Raw genomic sequence first — 27084 nt, forward strand, 5'->3', positions numbered from 1 at the left:
CTCCTCTACCTTTTCCACCTCTTCTCCCTGCAACCGCATCACTTCACTCCCCTAACTCTCATTCACACACATGTACTCTGTCTTACTCCTACTGACTCTCATTCCCTTCTCTCCAACATATCTCCACCTCTCCAGGCTCTTCTCAACCTGCTCACTACTCTCACCACAAATCACAATATCATCCGCAAACATCATAGTCCAGGGAGACTCCTGTCTGACCTCGTCCGTCAACCTGTCCATCACCACTGCAAACAGGAAAGGGCTCAGGACCGATTCTTGATGCAGTCCAACCTTCACTCTGAACCAGTCTGTCGTACCTACTGCACACTTCACTGCTGTCACACTGTCCTCATACATGTCCTGCACCACCCTCACATACTTCTCTGACACACCTGACTTCCTCATACAATACCACAACTCCTCTCTTGGCACTCTGTCGTACGCTTTCTCTAAATCCACAAATACACAATGCAATTCCTTCTGTCCTTCTCTATACTTCTCCATCAACATCCTCAAAGCAATTAAGGCATCTGTGGTGCTCTTCCTCGGCATGAAACCATACTGTTGCTCTTCTCTCAGCCTGGCATCCACTACTCTTTCCCATAACTTCATGGTGTGACTGATCAACTTAATTCCCCTGTAGTTACTGCAAGACTGCACATCTCCTTTAATGCCTAAAAAATGGTACCAGCACACTTCTTCTCCATTCCTCAGGCATCTTCTCACCTTCCATAATCCTGTTAAACAACCTGGTCAAAAACTCCACTGCCATCTCTCCTAAACATCTCCACGCTTCTACCGTTATGTCATCTGGTCCAACCGACTTTCGACTCTTTATCCTCTTAATCGCTGCTCTCACTTTCTCCTTACTAATCCTATCTACATCCTGCTTCACCATCTTCACATCGTCCAACCTTCTCTCTCTGATTTTCCTCATTCATCAGCTGCTCAAAATACTCTCTCCACCTTCTCAACACATCTCCTCACTAGTCAACACATTCCCCTCTCCATCCTTTACTGCTCTAACTTGCAGTACATCCTTTCCAGCTCGGTCCTCTGCCTGGCCAATCAGTATAAATCATTTTCTCCTTCCTTGGTGTCCAACCTCTCATACAGCTCCTCATATGCCATTTCCTTGGCTTCATACATCCTCTTTACCTGCTGCCGCATCTCCTTGTACTCCTGCCTACTTTTCTCATCACTCTGTCTATCCCACTTCTGTTTTGCCAACCTCTTTCTCCTTATCAGTCCTGCAATTCCTCATTCCACCACCATGTCTCCTTGTCTTCCTTTCGATTTCCAGATGTCACACCAAGTACTTTTCTAGCTGCCTGATCACTCCTGCAGTAGTTGCCCAATCATCCAACACCTCTTCAACACCACCGAGCCTCTGTCTGACCTCTTCCTTGAACCTCACACTACACTTCTCCTCCTTAAGTTTCCACCATCTTATTCTTCTTTCAGTCCCCACTCTCCTCCTCTTCCTCTTCGCCTCCAAAACCATCCTACAGACCACCATCCAATGCTGTCTAGCTACACTGTCCCCTGCCAACACCTTACAGTCTCCAATCTCCTTCAGGTTGCATCTCCTGCATAACACATAGTCAGATAGAGCACAAACTTCTCTTTGTTAATAACTGGAACTGTTTCTGGGAGCATCCTAGGTTCTTCTGCCCTGATGGCCTGCACCCCAGCAGAGTTGGAGCAGCAGTCCTATCAGATAATATCTCTAGGATAACTCACACTCTGACTGGTAAGACATCAGGAAATCTTCGACTATGAGAACACGCATACAACAGAACAAAAATTGACATGTGAGCACACAGCCCAGTTAATAGAAACCGTATCTATTCCTTGTGTAGTAAAACCAAGAATTAAATACACAAGATCCAGAAATAATCTTATTACAGTTAAAACTGAAAAATGTCAGATAAGCAAACACCCTAAAGATCTAAAGTTTGGACTGTTAAACATTAGATCACTTGCACCCAAAGCACTGATTCTGAATGAGATGATCACAGATAATAATCTTGATGCACTCTGTCTTACTGAGATCTGGATCTGGTCTCACTGAGATCTGGATTGAATCAGGTGATTATATGGGTCTAAACGAGTCAACACTGTCAGGATATGTTTATAAGCATAAGCCCCGTCAGACTGGTCATGGGGGGGGGTGTGGCAACCATTTACAGTGCCTCTCTTAATGTTAGTCAAAGATTAGGGTCCATTTTTTAAATCATTTGAAGTGCTCGTTCTTAAAGTTGTACTTTCAGACATACATAGAAAACTCGCTCTGGTCACCGTGTACAGACCCCCAGGGCCCTACGCTGATTTTCTTCAATAGTTTGCTTGTTTTCTATCAGACCTCTTGATCAATTTTGATAAAGTGCTGCTTGTAGGAGATTTGAATATTCATGTAGATGATGCAAATGATGCTCTAGGATTATCATTTGTCGACTTATTAAACTCTTTTGGGGTTAAACAAAACATCAATGGACCAACTTACCGTTTCAACCACACAGTAGACTTAATAATATCCCACGAATCAGACATCACAGACCATTATCTCATACTGTACACACTACCGGTAGAGCAGATTAGCCGTGTTTCACCACGTTATCAACCTGGTAGGACTATTGTTCCGACCACTAAGGACAGATTAATAAATAACCTGCCCGATTTATCTCAATTTCTTACTAAACCACTAAGACACCGTTGCCCCCATCCAGTTAAAAAAGATTAGAGAACAAGCACCTGCACCTTGGTATAATAGTCATACGCATGCCCTAAAGAGAACAGCCCGTAATCTCGAGAGAAAATAGAGGAAATCTAAATTGGAGGTATTTAGAATTGCGTATAAAGACAGTATGCTCAGCTACAGACAGACTCTAAAAGCTGCTAGAGCTGAACACCTGAGCAAACTCATAGAAAACAACAAAAACAATCCCAGGTTCCTTTTCAGTACAGTAGCTAAATTAATTACAAATCGGGTATCTAAAAAATGTGTTCCATCACAGTTTAGTAGTGAGGACTTTATAAATTTCTTCACTGAAAAAATTTAAAACATTGGAAAAAAAATTGTGGAGGTCTAACATCTGACAGCATCTCCTGATCCAATCTCTCCTACAATTCCACAACTACAATGTTTTACATGTACAGGATAGGAAGAGCTGTATGATGTTATTACCAAAGCTAAATCAACAACATGTCAGTTAGATCCCATTCCAACTGATCTATTGAAGGAAGTGTTATATACAGCTGATGAGTCTCTTCTCAATATTATTAACTCCTCACTATCGTTAGGTCATGTCCCTAAACCCCTCAAGTTAGCAGTTATTAGGCCCTTCATTAAGAAACCTAATTCGGATCCAAACACACTATAGAATTACAGACATATTTCAAATCTCCCATTTATGTCTAAGATTTTAGAAAAGATTGTCGCTGCCCAGTTATGTTTCCACTTGCAAAGAACAATATCTTTGAAGAGTTTCAGTCAGGTTTAGGCCCCATCATAGCACAGAAACTTATCAAAATCACCTCAAAATGACCTGTTTTTAGCTTCAGACCAAGGCTTCATCTCGCTGTTAGTTTTACTAGATCTTAGTGCTGCATTCGACACTATAGACCATGATCTCCTCCTGGATCGCTTACAGAATTACATCTGCATTCAGGGACAGGCATTAAGTTGGTTTAAATCCTACCTGTCCGATCGTTACCATTTCGTAGACTTAAATGGAGAGCTGTCCAGGCTAATGCTAGTAAATTATGGCGTGCCACAGGGTTCAGTTCTAAGAGCCCTGCTCTTCACAATATAAATGCTTCCCTTAGGAAATATTATTAGAAGGCATGGAATTAGCTTTCATTGTTAAGCTGATGATACCCAGCAATATATCTCATCAAAACCAGCCGATACAGCTCAATTAGCTCAGATAACTGAGTGTGTTGAAGAAATAAGAGATTGATGACCCATAAATTTCTACTATTAAATTCTATTTTTTTAATTAAAGACAGAGATTTTGCTCATCGTCCCAAAAACCAGTATACAGCATCTCAACCTACACTTAGACGGCTGTTCTGTAACTACTAGTTCAACGGTAAAATACCTGGGAGTTATTTTAGACAGCAACTTGTCTTTTAAAAATCATATTAACCATGTTACAAAAACAGCCTTCTTTCACCTTAGAAATATTTCTAAGCTAAGAAACGTTATTTATATCTGATGCAGAGAAGCGCGTTCATGACCTCCAGAATAGACTACTGTAATGCATTACTAGGTGGATGTCCTGCATCATTAATAAACAAGCTTCAGTTAGTTCAGAATGCGGCAGCCAGAGTTCTTCAGGTCAAGAAAATATAATCATATAACCCCAATCTTATCATCCCTGCACTGGCTTCCTGTTAAGTTTCGAATACTTATAATCTTATACTCCAGTACTAATGTTAGTTCTTATTCTCCAGTGTTCTGTATTGTTGAAGATTTATGATCAAACTCTTGATGTCACCCAAATTAGGATGGGTTCCCCTTTTGAGTCTGGTTCCTCTCAAGGTTTCTTCCTCATAACATCTAAGGGAGTTTTTGCTTGCCACAGTAGCCACAGCTGCTCGTCATGGATAAATACACATTATTCACCTTGACTGTTGATTTCTGTAAAGCAGCTTTAAGGCAATGTCTGTTGTGAAAAGCGCTATAGAGATAAACTTGACTTGACTTGATGGCATGGCTGGAAGCTACATGGGGCTCAGCGTGATTCCGATCTAATACACAATTCTCAGTACAATTAAAATCACCACCTAAAAACACATTCATCTGAATCAAAACTCTGCAAAATTCCATCAAGATCATGAAGAAAACAAACTCTCTCATTTAACCCACATTACATTTTTCAAACTGTGCACGTATAAAAATCAGTCTACCAGCAATTTCTTGCTTCGCCTCAAAAGAGACTAGCCCTCCTCTAGAAGAGCTGATGTAAAAGCACACCACCACCCCTTCCCATTCTTTCCTCCATTTCATTTCATTTAAAACATCACTGTGCGTCTCCTGAATAAATATCACATCAATTCTCTTTTGTCTTTATAAATCAGATAACAATGCCCTTTTATAAGCATCTAGTGCAGCATTCATATTGAGAGTCTATTCTCAGCACACTCATAAACAAGAATGAGAGAAGGATCACACACAAGACAAATTTCAGCATGTGAAGGCAGAGAAAACTACATTGTTTCAAACCCATCCTCTGCCTGAAGTTCTGATCTTAATTTAGCAGGAATTTTCCTTAATCTATATATTTCCTGAAAGGTGAACTTTTCTTCACCCTCACTTTTCATCAACATCCCAACAAAATCAACAAACATTTTGTGATCAGGAAAAAAATCTGTAACCTGCACATTTTTCATCTTTTTTGATCTTTGTAAAAAAGATTTGACTTTATCAAAAGAATAGTCACAACATGTCTTCCTTCTGCTCTTATTGTCCAGAGTTTCACTGTCAGAATCTTTAACAGGACTTTCAACATTCTCACATTTATTAGCTTGTGTTTCAGACCATTGTTTTAACTTTTCATTCCTCATCTTTACTTTATTCCTTTTTCTCTTAACAGGAGGTGTTTTAAACAGTGCGTCATCACTCACATAATCTGTATTCATTTCCAGCGAGAACAGTATCTCCAGCCTGATCCCATTCAGCAGAACCAGTGAGAACAGTATCTCCAGCCTGATCCCATTCAGCAGAACCAGTGAGAACAGTATCTCCAGCCTGATCCCATTCAGTAGAACCAGCGAGAACAGTATCTCCAGCCTGATCCCATTCAGTAGAACCAGCGAGAACAGTATCTCTAGCCTGATCCCATTCAGCAGAACCAGCAAAAACAGTATCTCCAGCCTGATCCCATTCAGTAGAACCAGCAAAAACAGTATCTCCAGCCTGATCCCATTCAGCCGAACCAGCGAGAACAATATCTCCAGCCTGATCCCATTAAGCCGAACCAGCGAGAACAGTATCTCCAGCCTGATCACATTCAGAAGAACCAGTGAGAACAGTATCTCCAGCCTGATCACATTCAGCAGAACCAGCGAGAACAGTATCTCCAGCCTGATCACATTCAGCAGAACCAGTGAGAACAGTATCTCCAGCCTGATCCTATTTAGCCGAACCAGTGAGAACAGTATCTCCAGCCTGATCCCATTCAGCAGAACCAGTGAGAACAGTATCTCCAGCCTCTTCATCAGCCGCTACGTGAGGGCTGTTATCCATGGTCTGTACACAACAGGAACTTCTAATGTGCTCCTCCTCTCCACACTTAAAACATCTCATAGTCTCAAAACTTACATACACAACATAGTCAAAGCCATCGATTCTGAATTTAAAGCCACACTTGGATCCTCTACTTCACTTTTAAGGACCATAAATACTTGTGGTCTTCAACTGAGCAATTCATCACCGGAGCAATCTTGATACCATGCCGGCGAGAAAGACGCTTATAGCTCACGTGCTCTGAAGACGCCATTGTCAACCAGCACACGCTGGAACACTGTGCTTTCTGAACACCTCATGAAAAAAACAAGTTCAACTCTGACAGAGAGAAGCAAAAGTAGCCTGGAAAAAAGGAAAGGAACTCACTCTCACCAAATAACTCTCACCAACACACTCCTCACACTCACTCAGCAGATGCCCATGCAGGAGAGAGAGAGAGAGAGAGAGAGAGAGAGAGAGAGAGAGTGTGTGAGAGTGTGTAAAAACTAAAAAACTAAAATAAAACTATAAAGTTCCTCCTCAGAACATTGATGCTGAACCTAAAAGCTCTGCTTCAGTCTCACTATTAGAGAATGTGTGTTACTGAGGAGCAGGTGATGTGACTCTCAGAGAGATGCTCTTACCTCAGATTCTCCAGTTTACAGTGAGGATTCTCCAATACAGCAGAGAGACACTTCACTCCTGAGTCTCCTACATTATTCCCAGACAGATTCAGTTCTCTCAGGTGTGAGGGGTTTGATCTCAGAGCTGAAGCGAAAGCAGCACAGCCTTCATTTGATACTCCACAACCACACAACCTGCAGATACACAATGACACACACTTCACTCTCGCAGTTTCTACACATTACACATCCTGTGTGTTCTTCCTCGTTCCTGCAGTGTTGGTGTAAGAACCAGTCACAGACACTGATGGAAGTCCTCGTCTAGACAGTCATGTAGTGCGAGTTGTCCGACTACAAAATGGACAGATTTAATTTGAGTAAAATAAGTTGCAGCAGATTTCTCCAGGACTTACAAAGTAAATAAAAAATATATAATTTATCAATGAAAATAAATTAATTTAAAGATGATTTAATAGAGATAAATATTTGTACTGCACTTTGATTTATCTTAGACTGCTGACACAAGAAAACTGCAGTAAATGACCAGTAGGTGGCAGTGTAAGGTGTATTTCAGCTCATTTTCACAGCAGGGGATTAGAAGTAGAGCAGCACTAATGACCAAATGAATGTGGAGGAAAAAACAGAAATAAATGTGGGATTTTTTATTCTTAGAAGAGCTTAAACATTTGCAGTTCAATAAAGAAGTTGTAAAAGAAGATGAGATGAAGGAGAGCAGCAGCACAAACACACGTCGCTCTGAGAAACAGAGAATGGAACTGGGAAGTTCAGAGCAATGCAAGCTGACACACACTTCATCATTCTGCAAACGGAGCAGAGGGGAATCTCTGACAATGAAGAATAACATGGTAAGACGTCTAGAAACAGGTTGAAAAAGCAATGATGATGATTTGAAGATGATGTGTGTATTATGGTGGACCGTCTGCCTTCTCTTGTCCAATCACAAGATAATATTAAACCTGACCAATGATTATATGTGATTGAGATTCCTGTCATTATGTGTACAAGAGGTGTAAAGGTTTTGCTGCTTTCTGTTCAAAGTCATGAATCAGGTTCTTTCTCTCTGTTTAACTGGAGTTTTATTCACACATGGATCTAATTCTCAGTGCATTAATGATTAGTGGAAGTGAGAAGTTTCATTACTGATAGATTTGTTCTGGATGTTGTACTGCTATAGCAAATTTCACCTGAAAACAACACTGTATACAACAATTCACTGCAGCTTTTAGTGAGTTCTTGTGTCTCTCAGAGAGATGATCTTACCTCAGATCTTTCACTTTACACTCAGGATTCCCCAGTAGAGCAGAGACACGCTTTACTCCTGAGTCTTCCAGTTTATTACAGGACAGATCCAGTGTATTGACAGTCAGATGCAGTTCTTTTAGACTGGAGGTTTCTGAGTTGAGCACTGAGGTCAGAGCTTCCCCACTTTTCCCTGCAATTCCACTGCAGCTGATACTGAAGGAAATAAAAGATAATGAACAGAAATGCAGAAGATCAAACAAGTTCTAAAAAGCTTCACTGCAGCGTCTCACTTTCAACATCACACACATCAGTTGAACACAATGATTAAATGGTGGAATAATAAAAATCGACAGTCGGAGATGTTCAGATTTGGCTTGGCGAGAGTTTCAGCTGAGGAACATCATCACACACACGTTGTTTAAACATGGAGGATGAGTTCCGGGAATCCAAATGGGAAAGTAAGAGAGTCTGATCTAAAAGGTTTCTAAGAGGAGAAAAGAAAAAGTCTAAAGAGTCCTGCAGAGTTCGATTCATCTGAACAGCTCAGACATTTGATTTGTTCTCAACACTGTAACAGTAGAACAATTTCATTCAGCTTCACTTACATTGCTTTTCTGGATGCTGAAATCACAGGCATCACTCTCACAAGAATCTCATCTCTGATCTTATCTGGAGTGATGTATTTATTTAGGTCAAATTCCTCCAGATCCTGTGCTGATGTCAGTAACACAAACACCAGAGCAGACCACTGTGAAGGAGAAAGTTCACTTTGTGCTCCAGATTTCAGATACTGCTGGATTTCCTCCACTAGAGAATCATCACCCAGTTCATTCAGACAGTGGAAAAGATTGATGGATTTTTCTGCAGGAAGATCTTCACTGATCTTCTTCTTGATGTACTGAACTGTTTCCTCTTTGTTCTGGGAGCTACTTCCTGTCTGTGTTACTAAGGAATGTAGAAGTTTCTGATTGGACTCGAGTGAGAGACCCAGAAGAAAGCGGAGGAAAAGATCCAGATGTCCAGTCTGACTTTTTAAAGCCTGATCTACAGCACTCCTGTGAACATCTGAAAGTGTCCTACAGACCTGATTCTGTTTAAGAACATTTAATAGTATCCTCCAGACCTGATTCTGTTTAAGAACATTTCTCTGCTCCTTCATGAAGGTCAGGTGCACATACAGAGCTGCAAGATGTTCCTGAATGCTCAGATGAACAAAGCAGTACACTTTACTCTGGTGAAGCCCAAACTCCTCTCTGAAGATCTGCGTACACACACCTGAATACACTGCTGCTTTTGTCACATCAATGCCACACTCTCTCAGGTCTTCCTCATAGAAGATCAGGTTTTGTTTCTTCAGCTGCTGAAAAGCCAATTTCCCCAGTTTGTGAAGCATTTCTTCATCGCTTTCCTGCTTCTGTAGGTACCTCTCTCTTATGATGTTGGTCTGAGTGATGAGAAAGTGTGTGTACATTTGAGTCAGAGTCTTGGGGATCTCTCCACTCTCTGCTTCACCCAACATTCTCTCTAGAACAGCAGCTGAAATCCAGCAGAACACTGGGATGTGGCACATGATATAGAGGCTTCTTAATGACTTCAGGTGTGTGATGATTTTATTGGCCAGGTTCTGATCACTGATCCTCTTCCTGAAGTACTCCTCCTTCTGGGGGTCATTGAACCCTCGTACCTCTGTAACTCGATGGACACACTCAAAGGGGATTTGATCAGCTGCTGCTGGTCTGGAGGTGATCCAGATGAGAGCAGAGGGAAGCAGGTTCCCTTTGATCAGGTTTATCAGCAGCACATGCACTGGTGCTGATTCAGTTACATCACACACTGTCACTGTCTTCTGGAAATCCAGAGGAAAACGACACTCATCCAAACCATCAAAAATGAACAAAACCTTCTCCAACCTGGAAATTTCCATTTCTTTCATCTCATTAAAAAACACATGAAGGAGCTCCACCAAACTCAGTTTCTGCTCCTTCATCAAATTCAGCTCTCTGAAAGGAAGTGGGAATATGAGGTGGACGTCCTGATTTGTTTTCCCTTCAGCCCAGTCCAGAACAAACTTCTGCACAGAGACTGTTTTTCCAATTCCAGCTACTCCCTTGGTCACAACGTTCCTGATGGGTTCTTTATCTTGTTCAGATAAGGGTTTTGTCAGAACTCTCCTAATGGGTTTGTCTTGTTCAGGTAGTGGTTTAAAAATGTCACTGCATTTAATTGGTGTGTCCTCAGTTGGGTTCCTCCTGGATGCTGCCTCGATCTGTTTCACCTCATGTTCTTTATTGACGTCTCCAGTGTCTCCCTCTGTGATGTAGAGCTCTGTGTAGATCTCATTCAGGAGTGTTCGGTTTTCCTGCTTTAGCATCAATCCATTCAAACACTGATACTTTTTCACCAGCTTAAACTTGAAATTCTTCTGGAATTCATCTGCAGCAGTGGATTCTGGGTCGTGTCTGTGACAGGGTGAAGAAGGAAGACATGGTGAGACATGGGCTCCAACGATTAGAGTAGAAGTTCACATTTTTCCTGCTAGATACATCTTTATGATGTTCTCACTGTGGATTTACTTTATTCTACTGGAGGTTTTCTATCATCTAATCACTCTGTAGTTACTAACAGCAGAGAGCTTTAGAATAGCAGTGTGTCAGTGTCACAGTCATGGTGTTGGTTTTGATCGTACCCTGTAGCTGTGATGATGTTCTTCTCTCTTCTGTCTCCTGCCTTCTGTAGAACACTGGGAACAAAAACAAGTGTTAAAGATCTCAACGTTCCTCACTTTAATACTGGAGTCTAAACCTGAAAACAAATTGTACTACAATAATTGTAATGAGAGCAGGAACACTTGGAGAACACAGAGCTGAATACAACTCTAACATTGTGCACCTGGAGAATTAAATGTGCTCCTGTTTTCATTTCACACTTTTTCCTACTTTTCTATTCTTCCTACACAAACCTCCAAAAGTATTGGAACAGGAAGTCCAGGTCTTTGGGTTTTTGCTCGACACTGAAGACATTTGGATTTGAGAGTAAAAGATGAAAATAAAACAATAGATCAGAATTCCAGCTTTCAGTTCCAGATCTTTACATCTAGATGTGTTACATCACTTAGAACACTGCACTGAACCTTTCAGGAAATGAAAGCTGAAATTCTGATCTCTCGTCTCACATCATCTTCTGATGAAGATTTCCACCTACTCACATGGTTTTGGGAAGTGGGAGTTTAGGTTGAGGAAAATGCTGATTTTCATTCTGAATCAATTCTGTTTTCTCTCTCTGTAGTTCACTGTAGAAAATTATAGAAATGTCTTTAAGACTGAATTTCATTGTTGCTAAAATCTGAAGATCTACAGAAGATTCTGATCACTAAGTCAGGGTTCCTGATCCCCAAAAATACTGCTTACACCTTTAAGTAGTAGTGTTTAAATGCTTCCTATAGCTATACGGTATTAGTATTTTTATTTTATGATTTAAGACATTGTAATTGAATGTGACTTTAATAAATATTTACACTTTTTTATCTAAAGGATTTACTAAAAGTATTGTAGAATCACTAAGACCAAGTAACTATAATATAAATCTAAACAGCTGCTAATGACGGTGTAGTGCAGCCATTAACTGTAACTTTCACTAGGAGAATTATGGGATGTTACCTGTGTACAGGTGAGGAGATTCCAGTGTTAAATGTCCAAGGAACTTCCATAGACTCATCACTCTTAATGGAGACACAGCTGGGCACTGGTGAGTGTGATTTCTCTCTCTGTAGTTTACTGTACAAAATTATAAAAATGGCCATGAGACAGAATTTCATTGTTGCTAAAATCAGGATACAAAATCCAGTGCATTGAAAAAGTCCCTATGCAGTGGTGGTGTAGAGCAGGAAGTGGAGCACGGGTTTAAAACTGGTGATAAAAACACAGATTTAGTTTGGATAAGATTATAATTGATAGTATGTAGTTTATGTAGAAAACAGTTCCAGCCCACTGTAACTGCTCCTGCTGGATTGGAGTTAAACAGCACTTATTGATTTGGTTCCCTGTAATTGAGGTGATGTTATAAAGGTTTTCTGTGATTGTGCTGAAAAGGAGCTGAACTGAGGTCAGTAATGAGAATCTCCAGTGCTGCTTAAAGACTCATTTATAACACATATTATAAGGATTATCCATGTTGTTTGTGTCTTATAGCTTTAATTAGCCAATGAGGTTATGGTTCTTGGTTTTGAGAGTTTTATAAATTGTGCACAATGACGTGCATTTAACTGTGTAATAAATGTATTTAGGGTGATATTTATATATGAAATGAAGCTCTCAGAAATGTCTCCAGATTTGCAGATATGAACAGTTTATTAGTAAAATACTAGAACATGGCAGGTTACCAGTCTTTTGAGGTTGAGGTCACATGATCTGTCCCCTGATCAGGGATCTCCATTTTTCAATGCTCGTGTACACGCTGAGTCCTGAAGACGTCGATCTCTTCTGCTGGAATCAATCACATTCCTAGAAAACACAAAAAACAACATGCAGTTAAAACTGGGGGGAAAATCTTTCTAAAACCAGCTGATCCTCATGATGTCTTACTGATTCTCACATATTATTAACATCTTTATTCCTCATCTGAACACAGACTGACAGGAGGTGTGCAATAAACGCAACATTAATAAACACTTTTTTTTTTTTATTTCTGTTTAAAAAGTGATTAAAGTCTTCTGTATTTCTATATTTCCCACACAGTCCATTAAAGTCCATTAGAAGTGAACTCCATAGACATATAAGACACAGACGCCTCATTGGCTGCTTTGGTCCGTTGCTGCGATACGTCAATGCTGCTGCAATCTTGGTCCAGGCGAGAGTTCCCTGTACACAAATACAACTACACAACATATATAACAACATAACAATAATAGAGTGATAATAACAATAACTGTACAAACAATTAGTGATAATAGATGATTAAGAGATATTATATAGCCTTTAATGTATTATTATACTCATTTATTATTGTACAATTATTTACTTTTCTTTTCTTTTTGTCTGTATTCTATTGTAATTGATAGTACATACTATTAGCATTTTATTACATTATAATGCATTATTATTATTAATGTTATTAATATTATTATTATTAATAAACAATTTGCAATTAGCAATATATTAGTAATTTATATAGTTATACTACTGTACATTTTTTTTATTCCATCTTACTTAATACTGGAATACAAATAGATTTGATGCACTGTTATTGTACCATAATCACATCCATGTATTTCCATAAAGAATCCAGCAGTTCTCCTTGTTCTTCACTGTTTTGGAGAATAAATCTGTAAATAGCTGCATCATTTTAGTTTATAAAAAAACAAAAAAAAAGGCTGCCAGTGGGATTTGTATTATTTTGTAAAACACAAATAAAAGTGGCTGTAAAGCCTTTGCACCTGACCTGTTGTGGCGTTCCTTCTTCCATTCACACGCTCTCCCACAGTATTATTTAGGGTTTGTTTCATTTTCTCAAAGATGGGTATCTCATTATAGTTTAACTATCAAGTTTTATATATATATATATATATATATATATATATATATATATATATATATATATATATATATATATATATATATATATATACACAGTTGTGTTCAAAATTATTCAACCCCCACTGAAATTGATTGTTTTGGTCGGTTTGACATTGATTATGATCATTCAGTCATCCTGCTTACAATTAAATCAAAGAGGCACGTGTAGGTCAGATAAATATAACAACATTTATAATGAAATAACCACAAATGTCTTTTCTGAGCTCACATCATTATCAGTTTTATTCAACCCCCAAGTGACATTCAATCTTAGTACTTAGTACAACATCCTTCTACAGTTATAACAGCTTTTAAACGTTAAGCATAGCTTGACACAAGTGTCTTGCAGCGATCTACGGGTATCTTCGCCCATTCATCATGGGCAAAAGCCTCCAGTTCAGTCACATTCTTAGGCTTGCGCACTGCAACTGCTTTCTTTAAGTCCCACCAGAGGTTCTCAATCGGATTTAAGTCTGGTGACTGCGATGGCCACTTCAAAATGTTCCAGCCTTTAATCTGCAACCATGCTCTAGTGGACTTGGAGGTATGCTTGGGATCATTGTCCTGTTGAAAGGTCCAACGTCTTCCAAGCCTCAGGTTTGTGACGGACTGCATCACATTGTCATCCAATATCTCCTGGTACTGAAGAGAATTCATGGTACCTTGCACACGCTGAAGCTTCCCAGTACCTGCAGAAGCAAAACAGCCCCAAAGCATGATTGACCCCCCGCCATGCTTCACAGTAGGCAAGGTGTTCTTTTCTTCATAGGCCTTGTTCTTCCTCCTCCAAACATAGCGTTGATCCATGGGCCCAAACAGTTCTAATTTTGTTTCATCAGTCCACAGAACACTATCCCAAAACTTCTGTGGTTTGTCCACATGACTTTTGGCATACTGCAGTCGACTCTTCTTATTCTTTGGGGACAGCAAGGGGGTGCGCCTGGGAGTTCTGGCATGGAGGCCTTCATTACGCAGGGTGCGCCGTATTGTCTGAGCAGAAACTTCAGTACCCACATCTGACAAATCTTTTCTCAGTTCCTCAGCAGTCACACGGGGACTTTTCTCCACTCTACGCTTCAGGTAGCGCACAGCAGTCGAAGTCAGCATCTTCTTTCTGCCACGACCAGGTAGCGTTTCAACAGTGCCCTTTGCCTTGAATTTGCGAATAATGCTTCCTATGGTGTCTCTTGGTATGTTTAACATCTTTGCAATCTTCTTATAGCCATTGCCCTTCCTGTGAAGAGTAATCACCTGTTCTCTTGTCTTCCTGGACCATTCTCTTGACCTCACCATGTTTGTAACCACACCAGTAAATGTCTAGAAGGAGCTGAGTATCACAGTCATTTTAAAGCTGCCTAAATGGTGCTTATTAGGCTTTATTGCTGCTCCCTGATATCCACAGGTGTTTTCAATACCTGATTGAAAACACTTAATTGAACCTCTGTTCTTCAGAGTGGTAGTCTTTAAGGGGTTGAATAATTATGTCAATGAAGAATTCACAAAAGAAACATTTACTACTGTATTACAAAACTAATTGATGTCATTTTAGTTGCATATGGTTTTTTAAGAAGTCCTTGTAGGATTTCATTCTGAATACAATTACAAATGTACACTAAATTCCCCAAACCCATTTACAGCATTGGGGGTTGAATAATTTTGAACACAACTGTGTATATATATATATATATATATATATATATATATATATATATATATATATATATATATATATATATACAGTGGAACCTCGGTTACAATTTAATTCGTTCGGTACTTTATTCGTAACCTGAAAAGTTCGTATCCCAATACAAATTTCCCCATAATAATGAACAGAAACTTCGGTAATTCATTCTGGACAACCAAAAATATTACTTAAATAAAAATAAAGCCAATATTGACTAATATTATTTACTTTTAACATGTTATATTAAAATTATACCACATAAAAACATACAAAAGAGAAAAACATCTTTACCGGGTACTTTCCCTTTGAGAAGACTCGCTGCAGGAGGATAAGTAACACGATGCTCTCGCTAGGGACACAGGACGCTAACTGATGTGACGAGCTGCGTGGATAGAGCAAAAACAACCAACTTGCCTGCGATTTTTTGGTGCGTGACGTTTGTATCCCGATATATTGTTCGTAACCAGGGGCAAAAATTTTGATGAACTGCAATTCGTAACCTGAATTATACTTATGCCGGGGCGTTCGTAACCCGAGGTTCCACTGTATATATGTATATATATATATATATATATATATATATATATATATATATATATATACACAGTGGAACCCGGTTATGTCGATGTCCTAGGGGGTCGCCAAAAAGCATCGAGATTACCGATGATCGAGATAAACGAAAATCAAAATGGCGCAATATATTAACGTGCTTGGAATTTCTTTATGTACATGATGTGCGTTAATAAATGAGAATGTGCATGCACGTGTTTTTAAAGGGGTTTTTTACACAACAGCGTTGCCGCGATTTGTTTGATGAAGTCATGCTATAAAAATGTACATACGTTTGTTAACAACAATAGGCATAAGTGCACCAACTAACAGCAGAGATTTACCAGTATAAAATACAAAACACCGTCCATTCTCCATACAAACCTTTATTACATTCTCCAACATTATAAACACACAGATCGCTCAAAAAAAAAAAAAAAAACAGCGGCTGCAGAGTGCCGTCTCACATTTAGTCCACATGTGAAAAGAAAAATACACAGTAACTAAGTTTCTGAAAACTTATGACCATCAGGCTGAAGAAATCCGCACAAACACACAAAGCAAAGTGTCCGAAAAAACTTACGTCCGCGATGCCGAGGGGGAGAAAAAAAACCTGCAAGATCCAAAACCGAACCCGAAACCAAAAACGAGGGACAGAAAATTCTCAAACGTGAACGGCCAAAGGGGGCGTGGCAGGTGCTTTCTCGGCGGCTTTGTCTGAAGCTCCCGGCTTCAACTCCTTACCGAGAGCGGCAGCGCGCCGGTAAGGAGCACGGCTCTCTCGGTAAGGAGTTGAAGCCGGGAGCTTCAGACAAAACAGACGTTAAAATTTCTAATGTTTCCCCCCTTGTGCTCGAGATATTAGGGTTCATCAACATAACCGATAAAAAATGCTAAGAATAAGCGAGAATTTGGCGGTTCCACTTCAAAAACGTCGACTTAATAGGGTTGTCGAGGTAACCGAGGTCGAGATAAGCGGGTTCCACTGTATATAATACCACTGCATTCTAAAAATATATGGGAGCCTGTTTCAAGGATTCCACATTTTTCACAATTTCTGTTTTGTTTTTCTATCTTGTATAATTTTGGGTTAAGTGTTGTGTGGCCGATTCATAATCTTGTCATAATTTCATATTTTTCCCTGATTTGATCACATGTTCTTTCCACCCCTACATTTTTTTGTATTGCAGATAATGTAGGTGTCTTCCTTTTGTTTCTGTGTCAAAAATGTGCTGCATCTTTTATCTCTGCTGTACTCATACACACCCTAATGTTCAGATCTGCTTCCTTTAGTGCCTCTTTTACCAACTTATCCACTACCTCATTCCCCAATATTCTGACATGTGTTGCTACCCATAAAAAACTGACCCTCATGCATATGATCTCAACATGATACAATTTTAGCGATAGTTTATATAAAAGATCTCAGAGATGTGGAGATTCCACTCTAAACTTTCCAGCGCTGATTTTGAGTCTGTACATAACAGGGTTTTCTGGCTGCTTTCCCAAATCACGTCCGTTTAGACCACATGTCTATGTGGGCCCCACATGGGTTTTATCTGGGTTATATGGGCATCACGTGGGCATGGGGTCTGAGTGGGCACTTTAATGGGCTGAATGTGGGCCCCAGCTTAGCCAGGTTTGTGGGCCCCAGTTAGGTTGCCCATCTTGTTTATTTGAGGGCACTGTATGGGCCACATTTGGGCTATATTTAGCTATATTTCTCAAAAGAAATCTATCATTCAATTTTTCAATTGATATGCTTTTGTGTGTTTTATAAGATCAATAGATTAACAACATTTTTATGTATCAACAATAACATAGTATGACCTTTATTTAAACAAAACAAAACAAAAGAAAAAAAATTTGATTGTGCAGCTCACAGCCCTCTCGTTGGCTCCTGTGTTTCCTGCCTTTTCATTCTGAAGCAACGATCATCACTCACTACACTGGAGCACCTGACCTGGATAACCTGACCTGACCTGACCTGACCTGACCTGACCTGACCTGGAGAACCTGACCTCTCTGTCACGGTAAGAAATTATCTTTTGTTTTAAATAAATCACATTTTAATGTTGCTTTTATTCAATGTATACTTCTGAAAGATTTGTGGTAATTAATGTTACAGGCACGATTTAAAGAAGGTCAGTGTGGAGAGTGAACTGGTTCACCTCAAAAATAAACTCCTGTGGAGAACTGAACATTCTTAACAATTAGCAGATAACTAGGAAATTGTCTACTAAAATGTGGAAATAACGACTTTTCAGACCATTTTCAACCGTGTTTTCTCCATATAATGTCCTCATGATAACAGGAGGGTGAAACAGTAAAAGCACTGTGGAGTCTCTTTCTCTTTCACCACCTTTATAACATGTGTATATACAATACACAGAGAAAAGCTCTGAGAAGATTGTGACAATACTTAACATTATTTTAATGTGATTTAGGTGAAATAGGTAGAGGTGATAACATTTTTCATATTTATATCATTTCTAAACATTATAAAAAATGTTATGTTATGATTATTTTAAAGATAATAAACATTGCTTATTGTTCAATGTCTATTCGTCAGTGGTGTTGATGTATGTCGATGACCTGAAAGGTGAGTTGTTTGTTTATTTTATCATTGTTTGTTTATGATTCCTTGGCCTTTTGGATATTGTTATCTTAAATAATCTGATGAAATACACAATTAACTGTAAAGGGTTATTATGTTAACTGGCAAAGCCAAGGAATCATGATCAGGATGTTAAAATAAACAAAAAACTCACCTTTCAGGTCATCGACAACACCACTGACGTTATGATAATCAACAACAACACCACTGATGAATAGGCACTGAACAAGCAGTCCCGGGTTCGTCACTTGTTGGGGTCCCCATGAAACATTAATTTTGTGGTCTGTGCTAATTGGTTGTGTTGTGAGGATTTGCAGGATGTTTCTGTATTTAATTGCGTTGTGAGGATTTGCAGCATGTGTTGTTAAACTGATGAAGATGTTTTTTAATTTGCTGGTGTTTTTTCTATTTTGCAGTACGTAGAATTTTCTGGCCACCGTGATCGTGTGACTTACATCTTTCAGCTGATCAGAATCATTGTTCAATCACTGGCTTTTCGCAATGATTAAATATTCGTTTAAGAGTCAAGTTCAGATGCAAGGTTGATATTTTAAATGTAACATTCATAAGTTTTGGTTTCCATGACTGGTCCCCCAGCATAAGTTATTACTGTGCGAGGCAGAGGTGGGAACAATTCACTAATAAGATTCTACGATATGTCTTAATTATATTGTACATGTTTTTTAGATGCTGCTGTGAATGGTAGTATTTTAAAATGTACTAAATTGCCTTTTCTGTCTTCTCTTTCTTTACTGTTTTGTAGGTGTGCAGCTGAGGAATCTGCATAGACCCACCAGTGAACTATTTTACTCAGTAATTCTGTTATTCCTGTTTCTTGTTTACTTGAATTAATTTAAATTAAATGTGATTTACACATTCTGAGATGAAGTCATTTATTTTTCACAGTTCAAATACCCAGCCATGTAATTTTAAACATAGAGCAGCACATAAAATCAACTAATATTAGTTCTTTGTTTGGTCAGGCACAGTTTTACATTGTAACTGAGGTTTGAAATGGTTTGATAGTGGATTTTCCATAGTAAGATTAAGTTCACCCACAGAAATCAATGATGAAATTAATAAATGGGTCCCAAATCTCACCCACTGTGGTCCCACAAGAACCCCATAAAGGGGCTATTTGTGGGTTAACCCATGATTGAGTCATGTGGGCCCCATAAGGGTTCTTTTTGTAGCCCACTTTGGCCCCATTTTTAACACCTATTTGTGACCCAAACGGGCCCATATAAAGAACATCTATACAGGTCCCACTTACAGCCCACCATGGACCCATCAGTGGCCCCTCTGGGCTAACACACATGGGGCCCATGTGGAGCCGATGGACACATTTCTCTGGGCCCCATCTGGGTTGCCCATGCAGGGCCCAAGTGACAGCCCATCAAAAACCCACATGGGGCCCACATGAAAATGTTGGCTCTGTGTTTACGGGAAATCATCCTGAGCCATGACAACAACTCCAGGGTCAGTTTGGAACAACCAAACAATCCAGGTGTTCTCATGTTTTTATCAGAAAATCATCAAATCCAACTGAGGAATTTGGCCCGAAACTGTTGGCCTCCATTTCGGCTACTGTGCCGCAGTTTCCCTGCAGTCTTTCCACAAACTCCATTACATAGAAAACACAAACGCATTATTCCGATAGAAAGTCATTTCTAGGAAAAACTCACCCACTTTTCTTTAGCACTGCTTGTTGTTGGACATGAATCTTACCGCTTCTGGCTGCTGTTCAACATCTTTGTGTTTTTCTAACCGCTTCTCCAAATGGAGTCGAGGCTGAGAAACACTTTCACTTTCGGAAAACCGGTTTGACATGTTAAACTGACACTTTAAAACGACTCTTTGACGAGTTGAGTTGAAAGTTTCTTCTCAAATCTTTTCAAGTTTTGTGTTTTTACATTGAGGAAAATAAGTATTTGAACACTCTGCTATTTTGCAAGTTCTCCAACTTAGAAATCATGGAGGGGTCTAAAATTGTCATCATAGGTCATCACATAATCTAAAAAAAAAATCCAGAAATCACAATATATGATTTTTTTACTATTTATTTGTATGATACAGCTGCAAATAAGTATTTGAACACCTAAGAAAGTCAATGTTAATATTTGGTACAGTAGCTTTTGTTAGGAATTACAGAGGTCAAACGTTTCCTGTAGTTTTTTACCAGGTTTGCACACACTGCAGGAGGGATTTTGGCCCACTCCTCCACACAGATCTCCCTCTAGATCAGTCAGGTTTCTGGCCTGTTGCTGAGAAACACGGAGTTTGAGCTCCCTCCAAAGATTCTCTATTTGGTTTAGGTCTGGAGACTGGCTAGGCCACGCTAGAACCTTGATATGCTTCTTACAGAGCCACTCCTTGGTTATCCTGGCTGTGTGCTTCGGGTCATTGTCATGTTGTAAGACCCAGCCTCGACCCATCTTAAATGCTCTAACTGAGGGAAGGAGGTTGTTCCCCAAAATCTCGCAATACATGGCCCTGGTCATCCTCTCCTTAATACAGTGCAGTCGCCCTGTCCCATGTGCAGAGAAACACCCCCAAAGCATGATGCTACCACCCCAATGCTTCACAGTAGGGATGGTACTCATCATTCTTCTTCCTCCAAACACGTTTAGTGGAATTATGACCCAAAAGTTATATTTTGGTCTCATCTGACCACATGACTTTCTCCCATGACTCCTCTGGATCATCCAAATGTTCACTGGCAAACTTAAGACGTGCCTGGACATGTGCTGGTTTAAGCAGGAGAACCTTCCGTGCCATGCATGATTTCAAACCATGACGTCTTAGTGTATTACCAACAGTAACCTTGGAAACGGTGGTCCCAGCTCTTTTCAGGTCATTGACCAGCTTCTCCCGTGTAGTTCTGGGGTGATTTCTCACCTTCCTTAGGATCCACGAGGTGAGACCTTGCATGTAGCCCCAGTCTGAGGGAGATTGACAGTCATGTTTAGCTTCTTCCATTTTCTAATAATTGCTCCAACAGTGGACCTTTTTTCACCAAGCTGCTTGGCAATTTCCCCGTAGCCCTTTCCAGCCTTGTGGAGGTGTACAATTTTGTCTCTAGTGTCTTTGGACAGCTCTTTGGTCTTGGCCATGTTAGTAGTTGGATTCTTACTGATTGTATGGGGTGGACAGGTGTCTTTATGTAGCTAACAACCTCAAACAGGTGCATCTAATTTGGGATAATAAATGTAGTGGAGGTGGACATTTTAAAGGCAGACTAACAGGTCTTTGAGGGTCAGAATTCTAGCTGATAGACAGGTGTTCAAATACTTATTTGCAGCTGTATCATACAAATAAATAGTTTAAAAATCATATATTGTGATTTCTGGATTTTTTTTTTTTTTTAGATTATGTCTCTCACAGTGGACATGCACCTACGATGACAATTTCAGACCCCTCCATGATTTCTAAGTGGGAGAACTTGGAAAATAGCAGGGTGTTCAAATACTTATTTTCCACACTGTATGTGTTTTGACAAAAGACAATTCATCAAGCAGACGCCCGTGTCAAGAGCGACGTCCAGAAGTGCTTTAAGCCTCAATACACTTTACATGCACTTTCCGGATCTCCCACCACTGATTCATAGATTCAACACATTCAAACCTCTTATTCTTTTTTTTCCATTCTTTCCAAAAGTGTTTGAAATTTTCACACAATGTTTTTCCTGTAAAGTTTATGACTGAAATGCCAGTAGGAACTTCTGTGTTCTTGTTATTAGTGTGCACTCAACTGGGATTAGTTTATGGTCTGAAAGTGGTGTAGGGAGAAGATCAGAGTGTGTGACCGTGTTCCTCATGGTGTGTGTGATATGTAGAACATGTCTAAACGTGCTGCAGAAACCCTGCCTGTGTGAAACTTCACCCACGTGTACTGACGTGTTCGTGGGTTGTTTTCTCTCCATATGTCTGAGAAGTTCCGGATTTAGTTCTTACTCTTGCTGATTTAGCATGTGGTCTCCCCCCAGGAGAATAAAGTCCCTCTACTGGTGTTTTCTTCTCTAACGCTCTCTAACTTAGAGAAAAGCTTCACCCTCTCTGACCCTGTGTTAGGATCACTGACCATTAAACTCACATCAAAAACACTTTTGATGTGTTTCACTTTTGTCTGCTTGATGAATAAAATGTACAAATGAAAAATCATTCTAAAGGTCTAAGCCTCAAGCAGCGATTTTAGATCACTGTTTTTTAATGGAAAACGTATAATAAATGTATTTGGTAAATTGGTGTAAGCAGTACACACAAACAACATGAAAAGAAATAAAAAATGCAGTACTTGCAATATTATTGTAATAACGAGTCACGAACATGTTTGTTTCGGAATAGGTTTCGCATAAAAAAATGACATCTTGGTGGTAAAAAAACAAATATGGCTGGTAGAATATAGTGTTTGCTCGGACAAATGGGGAGGGTTGTAAAACCATGTAAAACATGTGCCAAATCGAATATGCTATCACAAATAAGAATTTCATTACGGATCGGTCGAGGCCCGGGTTACCAACGACCACCACAGGAATGTAATGTGTAAGGTGAGAGGATGTCTGAGGAATGGAGAAGGAGTGTGCTGGTACCGATCTTTAAGAAAAAGGGAGATGTTCAGACGTGCAGTAACTACAGGTGAGTAAACTTGATCAGTGACACCATCAAGTTATGGGAAAGAGTAGTGTATGAGGACAGATTGTTAGCAGTGAAGTGTGCAGTAGGAACGATAGACTGGTTAAAGGTGAAGGTTGGACTGCATCAAGGATCGGCTCTGAGCCCTTTCCTGTTTGCAGTGGTGATGGACAGGTTGACGGAGAAGAAGTGGAGAAGGTGGAGGAGTTCAGCTACCTGGGGTCAACAGTGCAAAGTAATGGAGAGTGTGTTAGGGAAGTGAAGAAAAGAATGCAGGCAGGGTGGAGTGGGTTGAGAAGAGTGATAGCAGGAGTGATTTGTGATTTCGCAGTGACGAGGATGGACAGGAAATTAGTTTATTAGAGGGAAAGCAGATGTAGGATGTTTTGGAGACAAGGTGAGGTAGGTGAGATTGAGATGGTTTGGACATCTACAGAGGAGGAACATGGGGTATAACAGTAGGAAAATGCTGAGGACAGAGCCACCAGGAAGGAGGAAAAGAGGAAGACCAAGGAGGAGGTTCATGGATGTGGTGAAGGAAGACATGCAGGTAGTTAGTGTGAAAGAGGAAGATGTAGAGGACAGGGGGGTAAGGAGACGGATGATCCGCTGTGGTGACCCCTAATGGAAGAAGCCGAAAGAAGAAGAAGAAGAAGAAAAAGAAGAATTGCATTCTTGCTGCATGTGTAGTTGTGGATATAGTGAAGGGGCTATGCAAATTAGGAGCGATTATTAACTGCACCACGCTGTCTGAGATCCTCCAGCACTGCTCGACTGGTACCTCCTTCTCTCAGAATTGGAGGTAAGTACACTTCAAGGCTCTTCTCTGTTCTGGCACCGAGGTGGTGGAATGAACTTCCCCTAGATGTCCGTCCAGCAGAGTCCATGATTATCTTCAAACGACGACTGAAAACCTACCTCTTCCTGAAATACCTAAATTAGCACTTTCCAAGTTTGTAAAATTCAAATTATATTTCTATTAAGTTTGTAATCTTGCGTACCAGTGTAGATTTATTCATTACTAGAGATTTAAAGCACTTTTGTACGTCGCTCTTGATAAGGGTGTCTGCTAAATGCCACAAATGTAAATGTAAATGTATTGAAGCACTTGGGGTGGATGGTCCCTTTAACAGTGCATACAAAAGAAAAATAATTTTAGAGTTATTTAACCTGTGGAGTATGATTGATGCAAAGGCAAAACTGAGTTTTCAGTATGTTCCAATTCTAAAATAAACTTTCTTTCGGCTTCTCCCATTAGGGGTCTCCACAGCGGATCCTCCGCATGTTTTACGCTGGATGCCCTTTCTAACGCAACCCTCCCCTATTTATCCGGGCTTGGGACCGGCACTGAGAGTGGCTGGGGATGGTTCCCTGATCGGGAATCGAACCCGGTCGCAGCGGTGAGAGCGCTGTATCTTAACCACTAGACCACCAGGGGACATGTTCCAATTCTAAAATAATTGTCTCAATTACTAGTAAAAGAACTGAAATTTCCAAATGTGACTTGACACTTCAGTATCAATCTTTCTAGGATGGTTTATACTTTAAAGAGAGCAGTTTTTTGAATACACATGAATTTAGACTGTCTTTAATTGTGTATGTCAATGATTTTGAGGTCTGCAATCCACTAGACACTTCCAGAAAAAAAACATCAGATAACAGCTGTGTACTGGGTGTTACAGTCAGAGTTGACATCCATTTATTTGGCAGTGTTTTGTCAAGCAGTTGATGTCAAAACACGTGGTCATTCAGCGGTTCTTGAACCATTGCTGAAAGATCTTGTATACTTGGAGTCAGAAGGATTTTTTTTTTTTTTTTTTTTTTCCAAGTCTTGGCAGAAATAAAATGGTACCATACAGTGTGTGTTAGAAAATGATTTAGCTGCACATTCAATTGGGGGATTTGTGGAAAATGTTTCAGGGCAGTACCCATGCAGATTTTGTCTTGGCCCGCGCTCAGATTATCAGTTGAAGGAGGTACAGACAGGTGACTATAACTCGAGGACTAAACAGGAAACTCAAGTCAACTCATGTTCAAACTGTGCTGAATGACCAAAGTAGTTCCCATTGCTTTGGTGTCAAAAAACAGTGTGCTGACTGGAAATTTGAATAACTTTCATGTCTTAAAATGCAAACAACCAGATGTAACCGCATGATCTTTTTTCTCTATGTTTACTTGTGTATAAAATGTGTATATAACCTTCACCCCCTCTGGTACAGCCAGGCACCGCTTCCTCCTGCTCTCAGGTTTTTATGTGTGGACAACCATTTTGCGGCCTACTTTATCTTCCCTACATCTACTCTGTGTAAGTGTTCTGCTTTTATAATGCTGTTTGCTATTCCATTTTTATTGAATCAAGCTAAATTATTTTACTTAGATTGTCTATTCATATATGTTTAACTACATTATTCTACTTGGTTATGTTGGCACCTAGGTCATACTTCATTTGTACTTTATGAACTGACTGCTGCATAGTGTGTTGAGCTTTACACTGATATCATTTATAAACTTGTTAATCTTGTTGTTGCATGCACATATTAATTATATGTTTTTAGTCATTGTAATCTCTGTTTGTTTCTTTTGTTCAGCTCCAACTCACAGACGTCCTGGGACATCTCTTTGGAGCATTCTCCACTGACAGCATCGTCAATCTCACCTCTTCTCTGCACAATAAACATGCTTAAGTCTGCCTTGTATGTTATTATTATGTCTCTCCAACACACTCATAACACCAGTCAGACCCTACTCTACTCTATTTATTAATATCTGATCGTTATTATGTTAATTATATTTGGAGTAAATAGACTACATGAGACTGATTAAAACACATAGGCTAAATAGGTTTAATCAAGCTGCTTCTATTGTATCTAATAGGCTCTATACTAATTATTAGGTCAATTTGTTGGATGGATATTAGTTGGATTAAAACACACTCTAGGTAAGGTTGATTCGAATATTTTTCTCGACATCACCTCTCACTTTTGCCATTCGGAAGAGCATTGGGGGAAACACTCATGAAAACTGGGCCCTGCTAAAATTTCTACCATTTCTGATTGGAATGAAAGTACCAACTGATGAACCAGCATGGTTACTTTTAATGGATCTAATAGAAATAGTTGAGCTGGTTGTTGTTCCAGTCCATAGAAAAGAGACCATTTGCTACCAAAGTTTTAAAATATCAGAGCACAGATCTAGATATCTACAGGCCTTCCTAGGTGAAAAACTGACACCAAAGCATCATTTTCTGGAGCACTATCCAGACTTGATACAGGCCTGTGGTCCTCTTGTGGCTATGTGGACAATGTGTTTCAAGGGTAAACACAGGTTTTTAAAAATGTGTAGTCCAACATACAATTTCTTTCAGAAACATTTTGCTATCTCTTGCAACCAAACATCAGCTGGTAATGGCTTATCAGTCACAACACTGCAGTTTTTTTTTATACCAGCTTCTTCTGTTTTACATGTTACCTCTATGCCTTTGGACTTGTTGAAGACTGACATGCAGCAAGCAATACTAAGTAAATTCCCAAATCAAACAGTAGTACATTTGGCTAAATCTGTGTGCTGCCACGGAACCAAATACCGTGTTGGTTTAATTATGTTCCATGGCTCTACTGCAGGGCTCACAGATTTTTAACAAATTGAACAGATGGTTATTGTTGAGAATTCAGTTGGATTTCTGGTAAAGACCCGTGTGGCGTGGTATGATGAGCACATGAGGTAATTTGAGCTGGAGACACCAGGGCATTTTAAGTTCCTTTTCCACCGTGACTTGAATTACACTGTACCATTAGCTGCAAACAATCTTCTTCTTCTTCTTCTTTCGGCTGCTCCCATTAGGGGTCGCCACAGCAGATCATCCGTCTCCATACCACCCTGTCCTCTACATCTGCCTCTTTTACACCAACTACCTGC

At 39.7% G+C, this 27084-nt stretch overlaps 1 protein-coding gene across 1 annotated transcript in view; it reads right to left on the bottom strand.

Moving 5' to 3' along the window:
- The window catches only part of LOC124377360 (NLR family CARD domain-containing protein 3-like), a 27379-nt gene extending 7033 nt beyond the window's left edge, over positions 1-20346 (bottom strand). The window contains exons 1-6 of the mRNA XM_046836797.1: positions 20224-20346; positions 12497-12617; positions 11775-11891; positions 10805-10858; positions 9242-10577; positions 8838-9202 (exon numbers count right to left, since the gene is read on the bottom strand). Coding sequence (XP_046692753.1) covers positions 8838-9202; positions 9242-10577; positions 10805-10858; positions 11775-11891; positions 12497-12549 — 1925 coding nt within the window. The 5' untranslated portion in view covers positions 12550-12617; positions 20224-20346. The remainder of the gene's footprint in view (positions 1-8837; positions 9203-9241; positions 10578-10804; positions 10859-11774; positions 11892-12496; positions 12618-20223) is intronic.
- Between the last annotated feature and the right edge of the window lie 6738 nt (positions 20347-27084).

Source organism: Silurus meridionalis, chromosome 23 (genome assembly GCF_014805685.1).
Source record: "Silurus meridionalis isolate SWU-2019-XX chromosome 23, ASM1480568v1, whole genome shotgun sequence".
NCBI lineage: Eukaryota > Metazoa > Chordata > Actinopteri > Siluriformes > Siluridae > Silurus > Silurus meridionalis.